The 27458-nt window shown below is 40.5% G+C and overlaps 1 protein-coding gene across 2 annotated transcripts in view; it reads left to right on the forward strand.

The window, feature by feature from the left end:
• The first annotated feature begins 11225 nt into the window (after positions 1-11225).
• SLC4A10 (solute carrier family 4 member 10) overlaps positions 11226-27458 on the forward strand; it is a 162018-nt gene continuing 145785 nt past the window's right edge. For both annotated transcript variants that reach the window (XM_040602741.1, XM_040602738.1), the window contains exon 1: positions 11226-11449. Coding sequence is in view for 1 of the 2 variants with exons in the window: in XM_040602738.1 (XP_040458672.1) it covers positions 11402-11449 (48 nt within the window). In the remaining variant the exon portion in view is untranslated. The remainder of the gene's footprint in view (positions 11450-27458) is intronic.

The raw sequence follows: 27458 nt of genomic DNA on the forward strand, positions 1-27458 counted from the left end.
GTATGATGCGAGACATTTGAGATAGGGGTTTCTTGTAGCTGAGACCTGTAACATTATTCTGATAACCATTGTTTCCTGGGGTAGGGCGGAGGAGTTCTTGTGAGGAGGCCCTGGCCTCTGCACACTTTCCAGTCTCTGTGTTTTGAGTGCTTCTTGAAGTACCTGGGACAAGCCCTGTGCTCTTGGTGTCACACCTGTCTCGGCTGCAGCACACTATGGCTTCCCCATGTCACAGTTTCCTCTTTGTGGGAACCAGGGCACTGGGGGAGAAATGGTACAATGGTCTTGTTTTGATATGGATATGTCAGAGTGGGAACCATGGGGGCTGAGAAGGTCTTTGGTCCTTTAGACAGTTTAGACATTAGTATGCTACAGTCTGAGGTGTTTGGGAAATTGAGCACAGTTTATGACTTAATTTTGGTAAAGGTTTTCAAGACATGCAACCTGACGCCACCATCAAATTATGCTCCGAGCAGTGCCCAAAGGTGCATTTCCAGCAGTGCAGTTCAGTCAGTGTGATATTTATGTTTGATGCTTCTGGTGATCCTGATAACCTCATACTTGCACTCTAATGTGTTTTCATGTGTGCAGGGAGAGTCTTAGAGGAATTCGGGAGGCTTTGGCAGCTTCTGGTCCTGCCAGCAGGTGGTAACATACTTTACCTGTGTCAACACATTGTGTTTTTTAGGAAGAGGCAGTGATTCCTTAGAGTAAAGCCATGAGTACAGGCTTGCTGGGTGTAGTGCAATGGCTAGGGAGTGGATTTACATGTGTCCTTACACTTACAAATCTACAAATAATGTGGTATTTGCAGAAATGGCAAAGAGATTACATGTACTAAATGGCTTGTGTGTCTTTTTTTTAATCTCTTAATGGGCTTAAAGACCCTATAAATAGATGAGATACAGAAACCCTACACTCACTGTCTTAGAGATCCACAGACATGCAGATAAGGTTTGTTGAGAACTCTTAGCAGAGTTCTCTACTGCTCTGGTAAGAATTCATACAAATCATTTTATCTATGTGTTTAACGTTACAAAAATAATTCCTGTAATACTGCCCTATTAGTACTTCTCATTTTTCTCTTTATACCTGGAATTTTAATCTTACAGTTTTTCATCTCAAGGAAGAAAGTACAATTGTATTTGAGCTTAATTTTTGCTTCTTCACCCAGACAAAAGTTTTGAGCTCAGTCCTGTGGTTAGTGTGTTTAATTTTGGTCAAAACTGGATGAAAGTGAAGTTCAGACTGCTGACATTTACCCTATAAATGATGTCTCTCTTTTCAGTTGTAATGCAAGACACCTTGGGGGGGTACTCTGACAGTGTTAGATGTGTCAAACGTGGCTATTGGTATCTGAGCAATTTGTGTGAAATCCTTTTGAAGTCATTGGAGAGGAAAAGGTACTCCTAGATCATGATTCACCTTAAATGTTTACCTTAGGGTGAGATGAATTATAGCTGACAAATGCCTTTTTCTCTCCATAGACTATAAAATGAATCTAGATTGTTTATGGAAATTTAGGCTGTCAATGCTGTAAATATATGATTTGAACAGCCTCCAATTTGTTGATCTTCCTCTGCCTATTTGGGGCCCAAAACCAGGGCCATGTTATTTCAGATGTGGCTTTGCGAGTGCTGAGCAGAGGGGAATAATCACATCCTTGTACTTGCTGGCTGTGATCTTATTAATTCAGCCCATAGAGCTGACCCGTCTTGGTACAGAACTCTGCACTTCTTGCTAAGCTTCTTGAGGTTTCTGCCGGCCGACTCCTCCAGTTTGCTGAGATCTTCATGAATGGCTGCCTGGTCCTCCAGTGTAGCAACCACTTGTCCCAGCTGGGTGCCTCTCCATGGGCTTCAGGAGGGCTCATTCTGTTCTGTTACGTGGGCCACTGATGTTAAACACTTGAGGTGTTAGACAGGATCAGCCCCAAAATTGACTGACTGGAGATGGCCGCCACTTGTAGCTGGCTGCATTTAGATTTTGAGCCATTGACCACTAGCCTTTGGACCAAAAGGCCCATCCAGCTTCTCACCGCTTTTGTGTTTCACCCATCTGGTTCACACCTCTCTAGTTTCTCTGCAAGGACGCTATGAGGGGACTGTGTTGAAAGCCTTGGTAATGTCAAGGTAGATGACAGTGCTTGCCCTCTTGCCTGCAAATACAGCTGCTTCATTATGGAAGACAATCAGGTTGATCAGGCCCAGCATGCTTGGTTTAGTTCTGAGCTTTAGGACAAAGACTTTGAAGTATGGTTGCAGCTTAGAGAACGTGTGTTACTAATAGCTGAGTATTGGGATCCCTGATGAATTTTTATATTATTGTCACTCTTATCAAACACAATGAAACAGGGCTCTACCACATACTGTGTTGTCTTCCTAAGGGAAACCCAATGTGGTGAAATTCTTACAAACCTAAGGAATTGTTATCATTGACTTTTGTGAGGCCAGCAATTCAGTAAAAACTTCACTTTCTGTGTCCTAATTACCTGCTAATTGGGGAACATGGATGAGTGTGTTCTCCTTGCAGAATTTAAAAGCTCAAGTGAAAAGTATTTCTCTTTAAAGAGAATAGATAACTACTTTGCAGTAACTTTTGCGCTCTGTATGAAAGCAATTGCAATTCTTTTCAAATCCCCATTTTTGATTTGAGTTGGCTACTTCAGTAAGGAACACACTTTCATCTCCTAAAGCCCATTGGACTGTATTGGAGCTGTGCCAGTTTATAGCAGCTGTTGGGCTTGTGAAATCACAAGCCAGTCAGGATCTTGGAGTCTGGATTTCAGGTAAGATATTTTTTCTGGAAATGTAGCATGTGAAAAAATAAAAAGGACATGCATTTCTATTTTGCTAGCAGGTCAGCATTAACACAGCAAATGTTTTACCTGCATGTAGTGGTTAGAGCAGCGAAACTGACAAAAGTGGTAGTTTGAAAGATAGGAAGCGTTTTTAAAGCCAACGCTGTCATCTTTGTCAGTGGTGTGTTACAGGTGGATATAGTTTTTGTGAAAAGCCAGTAGAGAGCTAGAAATGATGAAACTAATAAAATGTGGTTAAAATGAACATTTCCCATGTTATATGATTTCTAAAGTATTTGTTGTAAAAATCTTGTGTATGGCAAAAAAGTTGCTCAAGCTGGAAGGAATGTGTGATTAGAAAATACAGTAAGAGTGCTCATGCATTTTTATTTGGTAGCTCAGAGTACGCACCCAAAGGAGGAGAAAATAATCGCATCTGCTAGAAGAACTTGGTATATGATACAGGATCAGGTTCCTACCAGAGGCGATGGGGAGAGTAGCTAGATTGCCAGCTCCATAAATTACCTATAGCACTGGTCTGATTATTGACAAACTTCAGTATTACATACAATCTAGAGTGGGATTTTTATTCGAATATTTGTAACTGTAGTAGCTTTGTTTTCAAACTTTTAGTTAAGAAATTGCTTTCTGTGGTTCAGTGTCCCCCCTACCCCTTTAGATTTGGTCTGTGTTGAATTAAGTTTGTATATTGAAAGTCTGAGGTGGAGGGAGGTGGGTGCTTTTGCTGCCAGGAGTAATTGATGTAGCCCAAGTGGTGTTGCAAACAAGGTGGTGTTGCAAACAAACCCCTGAGTTGCCTGCAAATCAAAATAAGGTTCAGAATCCCAGCAGCTGGGATAATGCTTCTTACCCAAGCTGTAATGAGAAAAATGGATACAATATTTCAGCCCCCTCTGGAGGGGACTCTGTAGTGTCTGACGAGCAGAATATATGTTGCAAAGTTAATGGTTTGGGGAAATACCTGTATTAGTACATGAGGGTCTAAGCTCATCAGTGGCATGATCAAAAGTAAACACAGGTTCCCTTAGTTTCAGTCTAACCTAAACTGGGTGAAAAAGTACCTTCCTTAATATGTGACCAGGCTAGAAAAGCTTCGTGTCAGTAGCTCTTTGATTAAACATGAGTTTAGTTGGTCCATCAACATTACAAGGAAACAAAAATTAGTTCAGGCTTTACTTGTTTTCTATACCAAAGCACATGTCATGCTGTATTTTTTTTAATGTATCAGGAAAAAATGTAATCAGTACAAACTTAAACAGGTGAAAATTCTAAGGTGAGATCTAACTGCCACAGAATTTGATAGCAGAATTTCCATAGACTCCATAGAGTCAATACTTCATCTTTCATTTAGTGGTGTTAGGCTTGTCTGGGTTTACAACAGCGTAAGTACATTTTACAGAAATATTATATTTCATTGTTTTCTTGTGCCTGAAGCTTGGAAATTAATTTGCGTTTTACTTGAAATACAAATACCAGTAAAAGGTTGCAAATAAACCGCCTTTTAAAGGTTACTCTTTATTACAGGAATATTTTTCTCATAAATTTGCACTAATCCCAGTCGTCCTCATTGTCCACTTTTTAATATTGTGTGAAATTGTTCACTCTGCTGCTAAAATCTGCTGACAGCCTTTTGAGTGCATTTTGATTTTTGAATTATGAAGGTGGAGAGAGCATCAGAAGGACATAAATGACTGAACTAGGTAGACTTCAAGCATTTCTACTATGGCAACACTTTAAAATGTGTAGGCAGTTCTTTTATTCAGTTTTGTAGCTAAGGAAGCTTAGCTGTGAATATTTGATGGGTTTTTGAGAATTGGATCTCAACTGCAAGAGTTGGGGTACCATTTTTGCTGAAACTGTGTGGAAATCTGGACTTTGATGTACAGAAGCTATGAACTATGCCTTTGGTGTGAATCTCATTGTTAATTCCCTGTTAATCTGATTTTGGAGCAAATAGGGGAGCCCCTGGCCTGGGACCATGCTAAGTTAAAGGAAGCAACTCATCCTATGTGTATGTGTTAGGAAGGGTGAAGGGAACCCATGCTTGAGACTCCCTGAAGGCGTGATGATGATGACACCACATTAAATAAACACTGTTCTGGTATTCCTTTCATGTGCAATCTTAACTTCCTAGCTGGGTAAGACAAAGCCAAATATCTGTGTAAATTCCCTGTCCAAATCTAACAGCTCAGGCATGACGCCATGCAAGCTCTGCGCTGCTTCAAAGGCCCACGTGGCTTGGGTGAAGATGAGTCTAGCTCTCATGGCTGAGAGCTTCTGTCTCTGGGATCAACACAGATAGCTTTAGTGTCTTAGGTATACATGCAAAATATTACTGTTCATAAACTGTACACATCTCAAAGCATAGCTCTTTTGAGTTATGTGAATACCTATGGAAAAGTTTCTGGCTGAAGTTTTATGACTTATGCTTGATCACAGTAAGGCCATGTGATCAGTGTGTTCCATCAGAGAAGCTGACAGACACCCTGCTGAAATGCTTATAGTCTAAGGCAAGTGACAGACAAAAGATATGATTAGGATTTAGAAGGTGAAAGTAGGTACACGCACTTCATAATATTTACTTCAGTGTGTATGCACAAACTTGAAATATTACAAACAAATAAAACCACAGCCAGCCTCATCCATCTTTCCCAATAGCCATCATCAGTCCCTGTAGATGCCCTTGTTAGGAACTGTCCTTGTGGTGCAACGCTCAAGGGAATAATCATGATGTGGAAAACATGGGATGATCCAGAGGTCAAAGGTCTATGGTCTGGCTTCCGAATACTACATTGTTAAGCCAAGTTTTTAAATATTGTGGTGTTTCAGTGCAAACGGGAATAGGTCAGAGGAGCCATGAAGATGATGCGGTCTTCTCTTGGAGTAAGGAATTAGAAGCACTATAAAGGAAGAGAAGTAACAATACAGTGCCTACCTACATAAAGAAGAAGTTCCTGATGTTAGAGGACTTCCTGGCCCTGGAATAAAAGATGTAGCAAGATCCAATGACTTGAAGCTCAATCTAGACAAATGTTGTCTTACATTTTTAAGATACATGTTTATTTGTAGTTTGCTGTTAGAATAACTTCGCAAGAAACAGTGTATTATCCCTCCCCTGCAGGTTTCAAAGTAAGATAGCTTAATCTTTCTGAAGGATTATTTAGGTCAGTGACTAATCAGGGCCTGATTCAACATATTTTATTTAGAAAGTCGGATTAAATGGATGATAAGTCCGAGGAATTTCTTTCACTTGAAAAATAAGCCCAGAAAGGCTAGCTATCTTAATAATTAGCAAGCTAATGTATTGATTCATTCAATGTATTATTGTATTTTATTAGGTAAAGAGTCTTTAAAACCTCTTGATTTGATTTTAGATTTTAAAATAGCGTTCTCTAATACTAACTTAGCAAATAGCAACAATCAAAGGCCCAGCTTAGAGTCAGAATGCCATAAAAATCATAACCTTTGGTAGGTGATCCATTTTGAGGAAAATTAAGGAAGTAATAAATATTTGGTGCTCTTTACCAACACAGATTGTCTCACTGTGTTACAGGAGTGGTAGGATCAGGCTTGTGGACACAGACATATTTAATTGGCATTACTTTTTTTGGCTGAAGAATGTGAGAAGTTATATTAGTGAGACAATTATTAGAATACTTTCTTCCAGTTCTGATGCCAATAGAAAAAAAGAGATTATGTTGCAATCGAAGAATATATCCCAATCGGCACTGAACCTTTTTGGATCGTATTTCAAATGAATTAACTTAGAGTCAAATAATTTCATACAGAGTATATTAGCAAAAGAAAGAGCTGTTACTGCATTCCAATGAAATGAGAAACATAACTGAGTACCACCTGTCACAAAGGCAGTACAATGATCCAGATGGTTATTTATTTTCAGATACAGAAGAAAAATGGAGAGAGAAAAAACTGCTGCCAGAATTTATGGTTTTTTCCCCCTCCCCTTTGTTACCTTCTTGTCAGAATAGTTTCTCTAATTACAGGGAAATTTTTTTTCTTAGGAATGGGTGGTATTGATGGGATGTTCCTTTTGATACCTAAAGGTAGTTCACTTATTTTTATTGGCGTGAAATGCAGTTTGAGGTCCACCCATTACTATTTCATCTTGTATGATCAGTAAGACAAAAATAGAATGAAAAGGATTTTGGCTGCTTGGTAGTGATTTCTCTTCCCCTTTGAAGCTTAGAAATTAATTTGCAATTTTACTTGAAATAGAAATACCTGTAGCAAGCTGAAAATAACCTGCATTTTTTTAAAAAAGGTTTCTCTTCATTAAGGAAATATTTTTGTGATAAATATGCACAAGATGAACATTCCAACTAACATGTATTGTGCGTGCATCTTATTTACCAGTGTATTTGAGGCTCGAGCTTAAGCAGGAATTAAGAGCAGGCAAACTGATCTAACCCTAGTCCTTCCTGATTTTGAATATTGTGTGAAATTTTTCATTATGTTGCTAAAATCTACTGGCAAACTTGTTAGGTCTGACAGAGTGCAGGTTCTTTTTGGAATTAAGAACATTGTGAGAGTATTGGACATAGATGTAAATGAGTCAACTAGGTTTCAAGCTTATTTCTACCATGGGGACATTTTAAAGTAAGTAGTGCTCATGTTCAGTTTTGTAACTAACAACTGTGTGGAAATCAAGAGTTCACTCTTGCTTAGTAGCAATTCCAACTCCCTCTCTATCCTGGTAGAGTGGCATATTTTAAGGCTAAACTGGGAGAAGAGCCAATACACCCAGGATATCTTCCTAGAACAGGAATTGTATTTGGAGAAATGGTTTAAATAAAGCACTTGTTTTAAATTATAGCTGTATTTTGATCACAAAATGAAAACTGACAGAAAGGTATGACAGTAAAAATGTGAGCGGTACTGGGCCAGTAAGTGATGCTAGGTTGCTGTGACAGCTTTTATGCATATATGAAAATATACCTGTACAAATAGCATTGTTTATTATATCAAAATACCTTCTTGGGACTTAGGTGGAGGAGAAAGTACCTTCACTCTTGATAATTAGGGACTACTCTTCAGGTAGAAAACCAGAACTTTTATTACAAAGACATAATAAGAGAAGTACTGTAGCACCTCTCATGAGCTTGCACTATGTGATTTTTAGGTTTTTCTTTTGGAGCTGAATCTTACCTTGCATCTGTTTTGTATACACAGTACTATGTCAATGATGTTCAAGCCAGTGGGAATTATTTATATCCCTGACCATTTTTATGTCAAACCCAGATAGGTAGGTTATGCCATATGCCTCCAAGGTCTATGCTATATATCTCCAAAGTACTCGGACAATGGGCTGAGCCCTCTGAATGTATTTCCCCTTATATATAAAACATACTCCTTGCGAGCAGATTTTAAGGAATGAAACCTGTGTTTGGTGGGGTTTAAAACATTGGCTGTGACTCAGGAGAACATCTGAGTTACTGGCTTGCTTCAGGCTGCAGGCAATTTTAGGAAGAAGAAGAGTAGAAGTCAACTTTTGCTGCCTTTATTCTCTTCTGAAAGATGACATCAGACAGGGATCAGGTCAGTTTCTGACCAAAATTCAGAATGTTATTGATCGAGAAAAGTATTTTCCCTTTTTCCCAAAGAAGTTTGCTTTAGGAGTTTTATTTTTATAAAACTAAATGTAGAAGTCCTTGCTATTTCATTTATGTACTGCACTTGAAATATGTGTAAAGATAAAATCAGAGTCTGACGTATGTCAGAAAAGTATTTATTTCAATCGCATACCCGAGGTATTCTTAAAATCTTAAGTGTATTTGCACGTTGTTATTTCATAACACCTGCTCTTGTGTTCAAGTTTCTCAAATTATTGATGACTTGAGAACCTCCTCTTTTTTCCTTAGCCTTCATGTACAAAAGCTTGAAAATATTACCTAGTTGTGTACTAAAAGTTCAAACTCGATACCAAAGCCTGTTCTGTCTCATAATTTTAAAGCTCATTCTCTTGGAATGAGAAATGGCATTACTACTTTAGTAGAGTAATACTGCAAGAGAAAATTGCTGGACATGTCTGGGAGTATGGCTCACATCATGTGCATAGTGGAAAGAGCCAACTTGAAGAAAGGGAAAACAATTCAGGTTTAATTACAAAGCAATAATAGAATAAATGCTACTTTCTCTTCATTCTCTCTTTGGTGTGATGTGCTGCTACGATGTTACTAAAAATAAATTAGTAGTTTAGTTATGTTTGATTAAAAATAGAACTTTCAGCTCAGTCCTTTATGTTTGCCTGCTTTTGTATATGGAAAGCCTTTGTTGCTTTTGGGTTCAAAGTTTTGGATCTTCATATTGAAGCATGTTTCTCACAGCTGTTGAAAGAGTGACTTGCACTTTGACTTTGGCTGTAAATTTGTGGCTTTGTAGCTGTGGAGGTCTGATATTTTTGTGTGACTGGAGCAGGACTATACAGAATGATTTTGGGAGGTTTGTTATTTCACAGGGTTTTCCCATATTTCATCTATGATTCAATAATGGCAAACTCCTGACTGTAAAGCACTCTGCAAAGAACCCTCGCAAAAACAATTACACGACTGATCCTAATTCTCTTTCGGTGGCCCATTCAGTAACTCATTTGTAACTTGTGTGAATGGTGCTTGTGGTCTTGATCCTGTTTCTCACTGTGAAATGCTGGGGAATAGCATCATGTAACACAGTAATCAGATACTCTTCCTCACAGTCTTTGTAGAATTTGATTTGTTTTCGGGCTTTGCTTTTAGATGTGTATGCGTGAATTGGGGGAACCTTTTGGGGACTGGAATATGCATAAATGCTATTGAGCTGGATGTATTGCAGTACCATATTAAAAAATGCTCTTGGACAAGCTTGAGATATTGAGGCAGAGAAAACTAAGGATGCTTACACTAGTGTGTGTTGAAATAGCTCTCTGTAGACTGAAGGGTTTTGGTTTTCCCAGTTTCAGAAGTAGTATATTCGCTTTAAATCTTTTTTTCTTTAAAGAAGGAAAATAATTTCTAAACAAAGTCCTTTTCCAGCTTCATCATGACTTTTATAGCTTAATTATAAGCTCCTACAAATAGGGGTTTACTGCGCAAATGCTGACACAGCCTTACCTCTAGTGACCTGAATGGCCTCCTATGATAATTACTGTAGATCTGTAATCGTGTTATAAAAATATGCATCTGGCTTCTGTCCCAGAATCTGGACCACAGTGTTGTCTGTCTTTCTGTACAGTGTTACATGTATGTATCGCTTTGTACAAAGACCAAATTCTCAGTTGTGACTCAGAACAGTAGCTCCTTTCTTTGCAAGAACCAGCTTTGACTCCCCTTTCCTTTATACTGCCTCCTCAGCTCTATGTCTTGCTTGGCTGACGTACAAATAAATCAACCTGGAAGGTCTTTAGGACACTCAAAGAACATGCCTCATGGCAGATGACATTAAATCAGAGTTAGCAAAACTGCTTATTGATCTACTTTCAGACTGCAAAGGACATCCAAGACGTAGGAGATGGCCTGGTGCTTTGGCAAAGAAATCAATGTTAAAAGGGAGACAGAGGTTTACTTGTGAGCTTATTTTTCCTAGTCAGGTGTCTGTTTGGGTTGATTCTTATGCACACAGGTTTGGATGGGCACGTTTCTTTTGGGAGATGTGCCGGGAAGTGATGTGCATGGGAACTTCTGTGGCTTGGCTGTCCTGGTAGGTAGCATTGTGATTGTGTCCTTAATAACACAAGTACCAGGGGGGGAAGCTACCCTTATGCTCCCGCGGGTAGCCACGTTTAGACTTGGTGTGGCTGAATGTGACCACTGAGTTGCAGAGCCAGGTAGCCTAGGGGAATCTAAATGTGTTAGCAGGCTCCAATGGAAAAGCTGGGTGAAGAAGGGGGTAAGACTCCCATTAAAGTAATTGTAGCCAGAAGGATGTGGCAATCGGATGCGTGTTTATCACCTGCAGGTAAAAGGGAACGGTGGGGTTGTTCTGGTGGGCGGTGGGACAGACCTCTGGTTTGAGGGTGCTGCCTGTGTCTCAGGGTCAAAGCCTGGCAGGACCGCGCGGGCGGTCGCTGCTCTCGGCGCTCTTCTGACGCCGATTACATGGAAACGCGGCTTGGCCGAGACCTCGCCGCAGCAGCGGCCCTGGGGTCCGCGGCCGAACCGTAAAGCGACCCGCCGCCGAGCCGCCCCTTGCCGCTTGCCGCAGCGGCGCCAGGGGCTCCGCGGGGCCGCTCCCGCTCGGCCGCGGGGACCGGACGGCGCCCGCCGGCGTAGCGGTGCCGCGCGGGGAGGAGCTCCCGCGCCGCTTGGCCGTGGCGGCCGTGCGGGGGCGAGGCCCGCCCGCCTTCACCGCCCCGCCGGGGGCGGCGGCAGGATCCGGGCGCATCCCGCAGGTGGATCCGGCCGCTGCCCCCCCGCGCCGGGCCCGGCGGTGCGCGGGGCCATGTGACTGCGCGCGCTTCCTGCCTCCGCGCCACCCGGTCCGCGGCGGCGCGCGGAGCCCAGCGCAGCCCAGCGGCTCCCTCAGCGCCCGGGGAGCGCGCCCCGGCGGGCGGGCGGCGGGAGGGCGCCGCCGCGGCCCCGCCGCCGCATGGAGACCCAGGACCAAGGGGCGCAGATGGAGCCGCTGCTGCCCACGGTACGGCTGCCGCAGCGCGGCCCCGGCCGCGGGGGGATGCGACGCGCCCCGCAGGGGAGGCAGCCGGGGCCCGGGGGGGTGGGCGCGGGGGGGCCGCCCTCCTGCCCGCCGGTGCCGGGGGCCGGGCTCGGTTTCTCGATGCGTGGGGAAACAGGTTGGCTCGCCCCGGCGCCGGGCGATGCGGCGGAGGCGCTCGGGGATGGAGCGGCGTGTATCTGCGCGTGTGTGTGTGTCCCGCCGGGGCTGGCACCCTGCCCGCCGGCTCCCCCCGTTTCACCCGCCCCTTTCCCCTCGGTGCCCTCTCTCCGCATCGCCCTGCCTCCGACATCTCCGTTCTCCGGTGCCCCCTTGGCCCCCTGCTCCCCGGCGGTGGGGCAGTGCTGGGGGCGCAGCACCGGTGGGCTGCTCCGTGGGGGTCCCGCTCCGGAGCTGGGGCTGCCCCGCGGGTCCCCGGCCCCCCCTGCCTCGCGGGTCCCCGGCCCCCCCTGCCTCGCAGCCCGCGGGGGAGCCTGCCGCGGTCTGGCCTCGCACGGCAGCGCCCGGATCCCGCCGGGTGCCGGGCTCCGGGCTCCGCGCCGCGGTGTCGCAGTTTCCTGTGCCCAGGCGTGGAGCTGGTCACCTGGGGCTCGCTGTCATCTGGATACCCTTGCCCCCGAGCACGCTGCGACTGCACAGCCGCGGCCGGGCAGTGTTTCCCGGCAGATAGGAAGGGGTCACTTGGTGGGGGACTTGTCACGCTGTTAGATCAGCGGGGACCCTCTTTCCTGCCTGGCCTCCCCGAGACACAGGGTTTGCCCACACGCACGAGGTGTAAGTGCGGGAGTCGATCTTGATTCTGCTTAGGAGTGGTGGTTCCTGCCTTGCACTGGGAATCTGTCTGTCTGGGGCAGGGAGAAGTCTGTCACGTGTGTCCACGAGTGTCTGACTGTGTGTACACATCCCTGGGAGCACACCGCATAGGTCTGCAGAGGCTTTGCTGGCTCCTGAAATGGCTCTGTGTTAGCATAGCGAGCTGCACAACGTTGGCAGAGCTTGAAAGAGACGAGTCTCGCCTGCTGCAGGTTGATGGGATGCGCTCGTGGCAAGCCCATTTTTTGTAGGATCTGTTCCCATCATCTGTTAATGTGGTCCGTTTTGCAATCAGGTGGCAGGTTGCTAAATAGTGTGGGGTTATCTCTGGCATCTCCTTTCTCCTTGTGGCGGGGACAGTTTTTCCTGTTGCTCTCTGGATGCCTTTTGTGGATCCTGATTCCTGTTACTTGCGGCTCTTGCAGTTTCTGACACAGGAGTAGAATAAGGTCCTGTCTTTTTGACTGACAGACTGCCTGCCCACTTTCTTTCCTTAGAGAGACAATTCAGTGTAAATCCAGTTTCCATGTAGCTCATGATAACTGATTCTGTGGAAGGTTTAGTCCTCAGTGTTTCATGCCAGTGCTATAGTTTGCAGTCGGTAGCAGTCTCGCTCATACCTTGCTAGCCTATGCGCTGGGCTTGCTTTGTCAATGTTTGTTGTCTCTGGTGGTGCAACAGCCACTGTGCAGGGACTCTAAGGAGTCAGCTTTCAGAAGGTACAATATACAGGATTGCCTTCTGCTGTCTGGCTTTTAAGTTTTGTTCCTCCAGGGCTGTGGACAGAAAAAAGGGCTGTTGCTGTGTTTGAAAGGACCAAAGAAAAGAGCATTTCTCGTGTGCTGGTGAGGGGAGAATTGCCTGTGGTTCCCCGTGCAGCCCTGGTTGGCAGAGCCCTGCCCTGGCGCAGTACCTGTCCGCAGAGCTGCACGTCCCCATCAGTGCCATTGCTTGTTTAGTTTATGGCCTGGTTCCCACCTCCGTTTACTACAGCGAACTAGTTTGACAGCTGTTGTGTTTGCTTCAAGTTGGGAAGGGAGACTTCTATATTTCATGTAATATATATACTGTGGCACGTCCTCTTTCTAAGGCCTCTCTTGCTGTTGCTGTTTCTGAGGGGCTCTGCAAAGCAACAAGGCAATGTTGCTTTCCTGCCACAATGATGGTAAAGGCACAGCTCCTTCAGTCTTTGAGATTTCTCTGTCCTGGTGGCATTTTCTCTGTGCAGCAAGCAATAAAGTGTGTGTATGTGCTCTGGCAGTCTCCACCTGGCTGATGATGGTTCTGCCAAAAGGCAGAAATGCCTTTTGCATGGTGGGAGTCTTGTACCTGGAGTCATGGCAGAGTGTAAGGAGCAGGAATTGGTGCCAACTTCAGCACCGTTAGCCTGGGAGGTAACGCTGTGGCGTAGCAGTTACCTTTAGAGTACTTCTGTTTAGGGATCAATCCTCATCTTGACTGGAAACAAACAAACAGGAATGCAAGCCGTAAAATGGGTGCAGTTCTCTTCCCAAGTGTTGTCCCAGTTCAGTGGACTCTGGGTATGAAGAAAAAGGCTCCTAGCTGAGCTTGTTTCCTTCAAGGGCATAGTCTTACAACTTTGGTATATGCAACACAGTTAATTTTTTTTTTTTTGAAACTGTAAAATGATACATTTTAATTGTTATTTATAGTAAAAAGATAGCGAGGGTAGTCTTTGATTAATTTTATCTTTTAATGGTGCTCAAAGATTGTGAAGCCTCAATATAATTTCCCACCAAAATGCCACAATCTGTACAGAGTGGAATCTATTTTTGTGGTAGTGTTAGTCATATGTTGGTATTGCTTTATTATACAAGCTTTTAATTAAAACCCCCAATCCGTAATTTGCAAAATGATAAAATACATTGTTGCCTGTGGTTTTGAGGAGTTAAATAATTTCCTTATCTGTTTCTTTTCACAAACTCCTTTTGGAAACAGTTCTTACATAGTGACAGCAGCTTTGTTAACAGGCTACTGCTTCTCAATTTTTATTAGAAATCTATTGCAAATTGTCTGTAAGTGCAGTATTCTAGAAATAAATGAAGAAGGCAATTTTTCGCCTGGAAACAATTTGTTCAAACTACTCTTGAAAATGCAAATAAAGTCTTATTTTTATTTTTCAATACATATACTAATATGGTAACAAAATGCAGACTTGTATGCTTTCTGTATCATCTAATGTTTTATTTATCAGTCATCAAGTGTATTTTTTCAGTGTGTTTATTCAGAGTGCTTTAAAATAGTTGTGAGTAATTGAAAGATTGCTGAGGAGTCATCATTTGTTTACAGAATGGGAGAAGCAATCTGCAGGTCTTCTCTACAAAGATCTTTTATTGATTTCTAATCAAAGGACCACATATTGTTAGTTTGTCAGTATGCATGTATACCTCATTGCATGTAAATTATTTTGCAAATTTTCACTTATGGCAGTGTATTCATAGCAAAATTTATTCATAGAGTATTTGTTTCTGTCTGTTCTGGATCTCTTGTATGCAAGTCAAAACTGGCTTTCAAACCAGGATTGTTATCTGACAGAGGTTTGGTATTTCAGATGTAAGGAACATGTATAGGCAAAGCGTAGATATTTTTGTTAACTATGTTTATGCTTGACGTGTTGTTTTCCTGTTTTCTGAAGGTAACATTAAAACCCACGTATGTAAAGCCAAATTAACTCTTCCTCTCTGAGTTTGTATTCTCTTGCCTTCCTCATTCAGTCTTAAAATGCAAAAGCTGTTTTGTTTTATGCATTTGTTTGTTTATTTTTAAAATCTGGTACATACAAGACCTTAAAGCATGATGTTGCCGATATATGTCCACAGATGTATATGTATGTAAGATGCATATGTATGCGCTATGGTACGATGTGATATCTGTGCGGTAGGTAAGATATTGTTTATATGAAGTATTCTTGTCGTTGCTGCAAATGGCACGCAGTTATTACTACTGAGGCCTCTATGTGGGAGAACAGCATAGCGAGATCTTGGGTAGTAACTATTTTTAATGTAGCAGGTGAGTGTGGGAAGCTGCTCATACTAACAGGCCAAATTCTTTTGCTTTTGTTAATGCTGAGTGGGACCTCCGATGAGTCTCACAGATGAAATGTATTGCTCATTACGAGAATGGATGGCAGAGCCTAACCCCACAGTTTGTGTAACAGTACTAATTCCCAGTTCACTTCACCAAAATCTAGCATTATAACAACAGTTTATAGCAAGGCAAGTTTATAGAGACTACAGGAATGTTGTGATACTTTTGGAAAAATAAAGAGGCAGTATTACGTTTTCAAGACAAGAATACCGAGATAATGGCTCCACTGAAAATACAACCCCAAAACCTAATTATAAATATAAATTTAGGATTGAATTGCTGCTTTGGGTGTTTTCTTTTTTACTGCCTGATCCCAAGTTCTCAGTGAAATATAAAAAGGAATCTTTTCCCAGGAAAATGCTAGAATGAAAGGAAGTAACAATCACAGAATCATAGAACGATTTGGGTTGGAAGAGAGCTTGAAGATCACCTAGTTCCAGCGCCCTGCCACGGACAGGGACACCTTCCACTAGACCAGGTTGCTCAAAGCCCCATCCAACCTGGCCTTGAACACTTCCAGGGATGGGGCATCCACAGCTTCTCTGGGCAACCTGTTCCAGTGTCTCACCACCCTCACATTAGAGGACATCTTCCTAATACCTAATTTAAATCTATGTATTTTCAGCTTAAAGCCAGTCCCCCTAGTCCTGTCATGACATACCATTGTAAAAAGTCCCCCTCCAGCTTTCCTGTGGGCCCCCTCTAGGTACTGGAAGGCTGCAATAAGGTCTCCCTGGAATCTTCTCTCCTTCAGGCTGAACAACCCCAGCTCTCTCAGCCTGTCTTCACAGGAGAGGTGCTCCAGCCCCCTGATCACTTTGTGGCCCCCCTCTGGGCTTGCTTCAGCAGGTCCGTGTCCTGCTAATGTTGGGGGCCCCAGAGCTGAATGCAGCACTCCAGGTGGGGTCTCACAGGAGCAGAGCAGAGGGGCAGAGTCACCTCCCTCGGCCTGCTGGCCACACTTCTTTCGATACAGCCCAGGATTCGGCTGGCTTTCTGGGCCAACAGGAGCACTAGTTTATTAAAAAACCCCAACAATTTCCTCCCTTATATTTGCCAAAGTCATGATTAAAAGAGATTTCCTTGCATCATACAGTCTGCTGTGGTGTTACTGTTTAAGAATAATCGGCAGCCTAATACATATTTGTTCAAAATGAAGAAACAGTATGACTACTGTGTGGTTTAATGCACCTGTGTCTGGTTTGAGTTCTTCCCCCAATTCCTACTTGTTGAATACATGCTTTCAATTTCCTCTGCTAATAATTGTATCTTCCCTTTCTACTTTCTCCTTTGGAAGAACTACAGAATCAATTCTAAAACAAAATACTTTAATGCTTCTTAAATAAGTAATGTTTACAACCTCAGAGGATGAGAGGGTTTAAGCAGGTGAGGGAAAACTTAATCCACTGTAAATCGTCTTGAACAATTAGGTGTGTATCTGATATGAGAAGAGAAAGCCAAAGGCATAGCATGTTTCTTTCATTTCTGTAATACACGGTAACATATGTGTTCAGGTCTGCACTGTAAAAACCCATGACTTTCAAAGAATTGTGCCGTTGTGACTTCCTTTGCAATAATTAAGCCATTTTTATGTTGTTCAAATTAGTGGAGGACTGAATGTGTTCAACACAATTTTCAGCATTGTTGAAGTTTAAGTTATTCTCATGAAATGAAAAATAAGCTTAGCATATTTAAAGGTGATTAAAATCCACCTTGCTTCTAAAAGAATGTTGATTAGGATAAGCAAGGTGAAAGCTGAACAAGATGATAAATGCAATTCCTAAAAACAGAAGGAAAGAAGTGTCTTGGGGGGGGGTGTGGGGAAAGAAGTTGCAGGGTGAAATGAGGGTAAAATTGTGAGTGTTGAGGGATTTGTGCAGATTTGGAGAATTGAGGACATTATGGCTGGCTGTGGTATGAAGGGAAAGAGGGAGCTGATTAAGTTGCATCGGGAAGAATTGGTTTTGTTATGGTGTGGGAAAGAAATGGAGGAAGAGAAGCAGGAAAGCCAGCCCATGCCCTTGCACAGCTGGGGCAAAACTGGGTCTGGAATCCTGATTCTTCCATACCTTTGCCGATTTCCCTGTTCACCTGCCGCAGCCTTTTCACTTTGTTTGATTAGCTGTTTATGAAACATTGCAAAGTTGATTATAAATAGATTTTGGAATCCAGTGGAGATGTGAAAGATATGTCAAGGTTTACAAGTTCTCAATTTTAATCAAACAGAGCTGCAAAGAGACAGGCACAGTAGCATGTTTGGGAGAAATGAAGTCCTCAAGATATATGAGGTAACATTTGGCATTTGTAAGGTATTAGCTGATTAGCACAGTATTATGTGCTGTGTCTCGAGAAAAGAGCAACGATTGTAGAGCAGTTCAAGAACAGCAACAGAAATCAGCATGGGCCTAAAAAATATGAAAGATTTGAGGAAACTGGGATCCCTTAGCCTGACCATGGAGATGTGCATGTTTAGTATGTAAAAGGCTGCTACTGCAAAAAAGATGAGCTTGTTTCTTCTATCTCTGCTCAATAGGAAAAGAGGAAATGGTTATGGGACAATATTAAAAGCATGTTAAGCTGTCTGATGCTAAGGATAATGAAGCAGTGGAACAAATTGTCTGGGGTGTTTGTGGAATCTTCATTACCCATCTGTAAGAACAAGTGAGAACAGATATCTGACAGGAAAGACACACGTACAGTTACTGTTGCTTCAGGGCTCAGTGATGGATTGAAGACCTCGCGAGATCTTTTCCAATCCTATCATTCTGTGACAAGGGCTTACTCTTGTCTTTTTGGAAAAAAATATTTTACAAAGGGATGATATATTATAAACTGAGGAGAAAGGAGCAGTTTATCTGGATTATGAATGTTGATACCTTCAGTTAAGTCCACCTGAATCTTAAATTTAGTGTAAACATTTACATTTGCTATAAACACATTCAATGTGTATATTAAAAAGAGATGCTTATCATTCATCCAATTTTTGTGATTGCAAGCAGGTTTTAAAATACAAAAATATAAAATGTAACGTTATGGATTTGTATCTGCAAAATGATAATCTTAAATGTAGATTTTAAAGCCTTTGTGGAGTCCTGTTGACTTTTTAAGGAGTATGGGAGTCTGTCTGCATCAGTGGGGCTGCAAGAAGTTCCAGGACGAGTTTCACTGGGAGCAATCACTCTGTAACTGTCACACTCAAAAATGCCAGAAAGTATTGCACATTCGTGTCGCTTTTTGGAAAGAGATTAGGATTGTTTTGCACCTATTTCTGGAAACTTGTATTAAAAGTAGTCAAAATGCTGTAAATTAAGAAAAAGTGATCCAAAGCCGTTGTTATGAGTAATTGTTACAGATACCATTCACCAATAATTGTGCTAGATTCTCTCTAGAGGCATTCATAGTCACTGAAACTATGTAAAAATGGGGAAAAAAGCCCCCAAACCCTGCTATTAGATTCTGGCAAAAATAGAAAATAGATACTGAAACGGTAATTAGTCTGTCAAACTATGTCATTAAATTCAATAGCAAAATGCCATGTCATTTCTGGAGAGGAAGATGATATGTACATATAAACTTCCTTTTCAACATATGAATGTGTTCAAGGGTTTTATTTTAGAAGGAAGCAGCCATCTGCAGGGATGTGATTTCATGTCAGAACTTTCCTAGTGAAACACGGAAAACTCTGTGATGGTTTTATGGTGTTAAGGATGTTTATAGTGTTGTAAACATCAATAGGAAATAAATGTACAGTCAGGGAGATTGTATATCAAATTATAAGTGCTTTGGATTGTTTTTATTGGTACCTATTAGTAGTTTTCAAATTTTTTCTTTATAGAATCAAAGAATAAATCCACAGGGAGATAAAAATAACTTGAGGATTGTTTTTTCTTCTTTTGAGGTTCAGGAGAATGCTACCGGTAAATCTGAATAATTGGATTTATGATTGTAAAATACAAATTAGAAATAAAAAGGACTGCATTATATTGATGTGCTCAGTATCTGTAAGATTCCGTAAAATTTTCAGTTTTGTTAGTGGACTGAAACATCAAGCTTCTGAATACTGAGGTGGAACTATTTCATTCTGTAAAGCTGTATTTCTGTTGTAAAATGAAGCAGAAAGAAAAATGTAATTCCAGAATAAGATCCTACAGGCTCTCCTAGATCTGCTTGGACCAAAGATGCAATTGATAAATTTGTGTTAGAGTGTATTTCTAGAAAGAGGATTTTATTTTCAACATCCATCCATCCATCCATCTGTATCTTTTACAGTTTCCCAACAGCCAAACAGGAATGTGATCAGTCATATTGTTAAAATTCAACTAAGAAAATTATTGACGTGCTTCCTCCCAAATTAAGATGTTGACCTTTTTTTTTGGGAAATGTATCCTGAAAACATACAGAAAAGCATGAAAGCTTTCTATTTGGAATTAAGCAGCATAATGATGTCTAAAGTGAGCTTGAGGAAGTTGCTAGTGTTCCCATGTGACAATCAATGAAGTTTAACTGCAGATCCAGAAATGTGCATCTTTTTCCAAGGCCCAAAGTAGAGTTGAAGACATCATTCTCATTCTTGTTTAATTATTTAATCTGCTTATCTCATAAGACAAAGCCTATTACAATAGCTGTAACACAAAAGTGAATCTTGAGCTTTTAGCTAAATCCATAAATTATACGTTCAGCTAAATGTAGGAAGCTCATATTTTTCATTTGAACTGCAGTTAAGTGGTGATAAGATGAGAATTTGAATGGCAAGTATTAGTCCCTCATTTACTCTGGACATTTGTTCTTTACTTTGGGACCTGAGGTTGAGCTTAGAGATACAGTGTTCCCAAGGACTGCTAAATACCCATGCAGAAGTGGTTGAACCTATTGTCCCTATTAACAAAAAATTTCTCACCTGTTCTGCCCAAGTAGGAAATGGATAAAATTTGGTATCATCTACTAGGAATGCAGAACAGTTTTTTATGAGATTGCACCACCAGCATCTCAAGTATATTGATGCAAAACTGAAAAGATTGGAAATTTGTGATCTGAAAATTTGTAAGGAAGAGGATATATTCTTATATGCATTATAATATGAAGAATGTAACAAAAAATATAATTTCATATTGCCTGTTGAAGAGTTGGTATTCTGCCTTTAATTTCATGGAAATTTGGATAACCTCCTTTTTCAGAAAAATCGGCATGCTTTAAGAATTTCTTTTAATAATTGTTGTGACCTATTTAGTTAAGTATCAAAATAGAACCAGTGTCCCAGAACAGTACATTATTGTGCCGACAGAAGGCATATTATATGTATCAGTGTTTTAAATGAATTTATGGAATAAAAGTAGTGTTCCCTTCTATCCCCTCACTTCCAAATCTATGCAGCAGTTGCTGCCAGCTATCTTAATGCTGTCTTTAGAAACAACTTTCCAGTTCTTTTGAGGCTACTGCTACCTCGTTTGAGACTCATATAAGTTCCAAAAGTATCATCACCTGTACAAGTGTTCATGCAGGCTCTGCAAGCCTGCTGTTCTGAGACTTTCCCATGATTTACTTTTTTGCAGAAAATTTTGTAACTTAGATTGTAACCTATATTATCCATGTCCTTCAGTTACTGTCATCCTTTCCCTTTATTTGAAGAGAAGACAGAAATGCTCAAAAATAAGACCTGCCTGACTAAATAATTGTCTTTTAGAAAGCTTCTGCTTTATTCTAGTTTTCCTCTTAATGATGGTGTTATAGTGAAATGCTTAACTACGTCCACTTGTTTTTGTTGCAACATTATAATAGATTTTGAAATTAAATGTAGCAATGAACTGTAAAAGCACTCATAAAGCTGTGTTCCATACTCATCTGAGAATCTTCTCACGTGAAAATTCTAATAATAGGTGAATTCCATATCACTTCCTGAAAGAAGTATCTGAATAAATCCAGAATAGGTGAACACGTTCTCAAAAATAGTATGAAGTGGTGCAGAAGCCTTCGTGCTTATTCCCACCAGTTTTGTAGAATGGAGTTTTTTTGTAGCTATCCAGCTGGCACCCCTCATTAACATCAAACGTGCTTCTTGCTTTTGGAATAACCCCTGTGGCCCCTTCAAGGGGAACGGATTGAGAAAAATGCAGCTGTGTAGTACCCACTGAAACCTCATGTAACTCGCAGAACTTTGCTGTAACGTGACATGGGAATAAAAGGTTGAAGACTTTTAAAGGAACTTTTAAAGGAAAAGCCACATTCAGTTTTAGAGAGGATGAAATGTTTTTCAGTGATCTATATTTTGCGTAGTTTGTGCTCGTTTCATTTCATCTTGCCTGCAAGTTTAGAGTTCTGTGTCTCCTGTATCTGAATTGATTTACTTTGTTTGGCCAGCAAATACAGGAAAATATTTTTCTATTCATCGAGCCCTAACTAAGAGTAGTTGAGAGGTTTCTAAACACAAGGCAGTATTACGCAAGGCAACAGAAAACTGCAGTTACCTCTGGAGTCTAAAAGACCCACTGAAGAGAAACTTAAGAAATAAATGTGCAAAATCCTAGTAACTCTCCACTGAATGTTTTGTGAACTGTGATTTTTCACCACTTCTCTGTCCAGTGCTTCTACATTAGCCATATTTGGGCAAAAAGAAACAGCAAGAACTTTGTTGCCTTGCAAAATACTAAGTCATTGAAGACTGTTCATGCGTTAACAAGGCGTGCTGCCGACAGAAGCTGGTTTGTAGAGGTAAAGAGTTGTTTTGAGAACTGAATGTCTCCGGTCTTTTGCACATTCATGCCACTTCTATGTCTTGGCTAGTTCAACACAAATAACGTAGGTTTTGATGAAGTATCTAATGTAGGATCACAGAAAATCTGGTGGGAAAGTAGTGTTCTTGTCTTGAAACCATTGTTTTGATCTTAAAGTTTAGAAATTATGATTCCAGAAATGGTCTGGTTTTTAGAACAACTTGTGTAGAAATTTGGAGTAATGTTTCAATGACAATGTCAGGAAAAGGTGATCTCTACAAAACCAGTCCTTAGTGACTCTTAGGCTACTCAAATTGCTAACTGTGGCAGTCATCAGAAGTTATTATCTCATGTTTATTTATTTGTGTCTATCTGTTCTCCCTTGACTTGCATACAAAGGATGGCCGTATACAAAAAACTGCTGTGAGGTAGGTAGTGTAAGAGCTTTTTCTGCTGATTCCTCAGTTGCTTGTGCTGACCTTACATAAAGGGTAGCTTTACCCTTGATAAAATTGGGATAATCTGCTTTGTGCTCTGCATCATGTAAGAATAAACATAGTTTATTACAGCATGGATAAGATGCTGTAAACAAGCCACCAATTTTAGGTGGCTGTATTTTTTGTTCATGTGTTTAGGCAAAAAATTGTGTGAACCTTTTGAGATGAGGACCGTATTTTTGTTCTGGTGGATGCAGGGTCTGTCGTGAATGGGTCCTGCTCCACGTTCTGGAGCTCGGACAGTACACATATGAATAACAAACTTGTTTAGTGGCTTGATTGCAAACAAATAGATTTCTGGCAATGCAAACCCAATAGAGTCTACTTCTTTTCTCTAGTTTGTTATACTCCTGATTGCTCATGGAAATTACTGAGCTACTGCAGCATAACAATTATGACTGTAATCACATAAAGTGCTTGCTGTAAGAGTGCAAATAGTAATAAATTGTGAACGGACAGAATTAAAAATACTTCGTAGTTTGTGCTTATATTCTGAATTTGGTGTGGCTTTTTAAAAGACTAATAAAAGTTTTAATTTTCTTGACACAACAAATAACAAATTTTATGCACTGGGGAAGTGCTGTTTTATGGATATGAAATTAAAAAATCATAGAGGATTATGATTAATCACACTCAAATACTGTAACCCAGAGACTGTTATTCTTCTATCTGCTATACTTTAATCTTTGAGTATGAAATTTTTCATTTCACAATGATTGCAGAAATAACTATTTATATAGTACTTCCATTATGAATGTTCATTTAAGAGTAAAAAAAGTCATTAAAATGAGTTTGGCAAGATTGTCTTGAGCAAAACCAAAAGAACTGATAAATGGTCTGTGCAAACTGTAATACAGTATTATTAATGCTTTATAGTTATAGTACAGGTTTTAATAACTCACTACTAAGAGTGGGTTTATTTCTGCTACTAATAGTATTATTTCCCTATATAAACCATGATTTATAATTGAGTAATTTAGGGTTGGGTTTTTTTGTTTTCTTTTGTTTTTTTCAGTCCATAATGTAACTGATTATTTTCCTGCTAACATTTAGTATTTTTCCAGCAGGCTTTCTTGTATGTTAAGAAAGGGTGTGGTTTTTGTGCCTGTATATATGCAAATATTAAAATTATTTCATTCTAACGAGAATATTTTTTAAAACTTCTGCCTGGTGGCAAATACTAATTTCCATTAAATGTTTTCAGCTTTCAAGAAATACAAGACTAAGTAAATTTTCCTTTGGTTTTATTATTAATACTGTGGTTTAGAACTAGTATTTAAACCTAGGCTTTGTTCTGAGATGGCAGGTGCTCAGTATTTCCTAATGACCAAACTTCAAGGCACTAAAATCACGCTGAGATTTATTACAATATTTTAGGCATTAATGCGGCTTCCAACAAGTGTTTAAAAACGTTTGCAGTGTTAGAAAAAACCCAAACACCAGTCTTTTTCCTTTGCTTGTTTGCAATAGTAAGGCAACTCAATCCACAGTCAGCAGTGGGATTCCTTCACCAAGTCTCAATTTTCAAGCTTTTCATTTTAGGTGTCTTGGTTGTAGGGATAGGAATACAAGTGCTGGGAAAGTTTCTATCAATTGGAAGTGCTAAGATTACCGATGTGTTAGGAACATGAGCGATCCAAGATGTGCATGTAAATTGAGAATACACAAAATTAAAAAGAAAATTCAGTATCAAATCATTATTGTCAACTTTTATGTTTCTGCTGTAATCCTGTAATCTTGCAGCTTCAACACCAAGAAAAAACCCTGTATTCTAGATCTTTATTTAAAAGGTATAAATAAAATAGGCAAGCGTTTAGCTGTCATGGTGGGGATGGAAAATATGGAAACATCAAACCTGATAATCCGGGAGGCAGAAATCATCCTTTGTGTGCTGCTTTTAAAATCTCATCTCTTGATTTTTACATGCTATTGCTGGCTCTCAGTATCCTTTTTCTGTAACAAATTCCACCTCTCCCTAGCATGGTTTTCTCTATGTTGTTTAGGATGCTCGTTGTCCAGGTTGTGCTCCTTTTTGGTGCTCTGCTCTACACAGACACTTCCTCCTGCACTTCTGTTGCTTATTTCACACAAGTGTGTGCCTGTGTTTACAGGGAAGAGAGAGTTAAGTGGCTGCTGATGTAGACTCAATATAAAACAATCCTTTCAGAGCTTCTGCATATTTTTTTCTTTCTTCAAGAAAATATGAGGAATACTAAATGTTATCTGACGCGTCCGCAGCTTTCATGTGGTAGTGACAGTCACCATCTGGAATGGTCTCAGATAAGGTCACTGATGTGCTGGCAGTCTGAGATTGAGCTTTCCCTAAGCTTTCAGTTTCAGGACTGTAAAGTCTGGATCATATTTTGAGGTTATCCCATTCAGCATTTCTTGACTAGTGGGGAAATAGTTTCTGTTCAAATTGAAGCTATGTAGATAAGGAGTTGCTCTGGAAATGTGGCGATTTAGGAGACAGAAGATGTGATACCATGAAAAACAAAGAAAAAGTGAATACAAAATAAATCCTAACTATTTCATTATAGCAGAAATAGTAATTTTCAATAAAATTAACAGGCACTAAGTTAAGAACAAGAGAGAAACACTTTTTCCACAAAGTATAGAGTTCAAGTGCAAATCTTAAAGTGATGTGGGATATTGTGGAAGCTGTAAGTGTAAATAGGTTAAAAAGGAATTAGGTAACTAAGCACAATGGTCCTAATTCAACAGATGCAATCATCAGCTTAGGAAAACTTTAAACTGCTGATTACCAGAAACTGGGACTGAATAGCAGAGGAAAGACCATTTGCTAGTTCCCTTTTTTTCCTTGTACTATAAGAACCAAATAGTGGGGCAGCCTGAGACAAGATACTGGATTTCAAAGATTTCTGCAGTTCTGCTTTTGCTTTGCTTCCTGGGATCTATGAAATAGGGTTTATCATTGTTAGCTTCACAGTGACAGGTTAAGTCTCAGATGTTTTTGTGGAAAGAGAAATAATTCTCTTTGGTCTTACCAATGACTTGTTCATCTGTAGATGAGATCATTTAAAAATAGCAGCTGATCCAAAATGAGTTGGAGTTGCCCATGCACTGTATTTACTTGTGGCAAAGAGTTGATTTTCTTTCTGATCAGTTACATTTTTTGTTGGATTGGATACTTCAGGAGAAAGATGTTCCTGACAGAGAGGGGTCCCAAGTGTAGGAAAACATGGCACTTGTCAAACGTTTGCTGTTTTAGCGGTGGGCAACAATGACCTGGGAGAGATCTGTCAGACTATGTTCCTGCTGAATTCAGTAGCAAAGGAAGAGCAACCTTGTTCTGCTCTGCCCATGCATTCTTGTTTTCTTGCAAGCAATGAGCCATCTATATGTGGATATCTCACAGGCTTGTGAACTGCGGTCCTTCCCCAGAGCACCTCCCTTTGCTGAATTTCTGGAGTTCTGTTAATGTCCTATCTCTGGATGTCATCACAGGTCTGATTTGTTTAATCCAGATTGCTTTCAAGAAGTTTCAACGATCATTGTGAGTGTGTTGCCCAGCAATTTGTAGGCTACATCTTGGCAGGACATGCCTAGTACTTGCTTTTTACAATGGGCAAATAGTTGTATCTTCTTTTACAGATTCAATTATGAACTTCAGAGGAGGCCACAAGGCTGCCACTGAGCCAGGAAGTCATTGAAGGAGCTGATGATGGATGCCAAGTGCTTTCAATTTAATTGTATTAATGACAGATTTGGATTTTGCTTGGTTGATTCATTTGGTTACCAGCTGTGTGTAATTCAACTGATGGGCCCTAGATGGTATCTTGTTTGTCTCTCTGCATACTTTCTTTGCATCTTTATTGTGTGCTTTGGCAAACAAAGAGAGCTCATTGCCTGGATGATAGCAACACATGGCAGTTGTACAACATCATAGCATTTCTGGGAGTTACAAAACTTGTTGGTTTCAAAAGTCCCCACTAGTTTTGGTGTTTCAGTCTTTGGATACTGAAATGGAGATAAAGTTTTGTCTCCATTTACTGTGCAATTTCATATAAGAGAGTCCTGGTCTCTAGAATCAAGGAATATAGTCCTACATGCTTTTAGTAACATCTGTTTTTCAGATGCATAAATGCTCATTATGTTGGAAATTTTTTCCCCTGATTGTTTTGACAGTATCACTGCATAAAATTCATGGTTGTTGTTTCATACACATCTTCAGATGGATCAGGAGAGACATAAAACCAGGTTTCTAATTTACACCACTGCAAATATTTAAAAATAGCATTTAAGATAGTGTGCAGGGCTGCTAGAATAAAAATTGAATGCATTGATCTGTGGAAAAGAGATGTTTATGAAGCAGTTTCCTTGCAGAACTGGGTAAGACTAGATGCCATATTGAAACATTCATGAGGTAGAAATCTAAGAAAATATTTTCTGTCAGGATTAAGAAATTAAGTTCTCCATTTTGGATTGTGTTATTCCTGAGAAATGAAGCTTGAACTCTATTTTAAAGGGAAGGGCTCAGGTTCAGAAGTTTAGGCTTTAAAAGGTCTAATTTTTTTATTGATATTTCAGTCTCAGTCTCTGAGTTGGGATCTGATCTATAATAAAGAAATGTACAGATACCGAAATTTTTCCATACGTATTTTTTGTTCATTTGATGGTAAGACTTGGCCAGATTTTATTCAGGAAGGTGCAGTGCAGTTTAACTTGATTGAAACCAGTGGAGTTGCTCAAGATTAATAGTAAAAGCTGAAAATGGGATTTCTCCCTCTCTCAGGGTATTTCTGTAGTATTTTTACAGTTTACACAAGCATGTAATAGCATCCTGTTTTCATATGCTAACATCCTCTTTTTCATTTTGTTTTCTGT

Source organism: Falco naumanni, chromosome 8, assembly GCF_017639655.2.
Source record: "Falco naumanni isolate bFalNau1 chromosome 8, bFalNau1.pat, whole genome shotgun sequence".
Lineage (NCBI taxonomy): Eukaryota > Metazoa > Chordata > Aves > Falconiformes > Falconidae > Falco > Falco naumanni.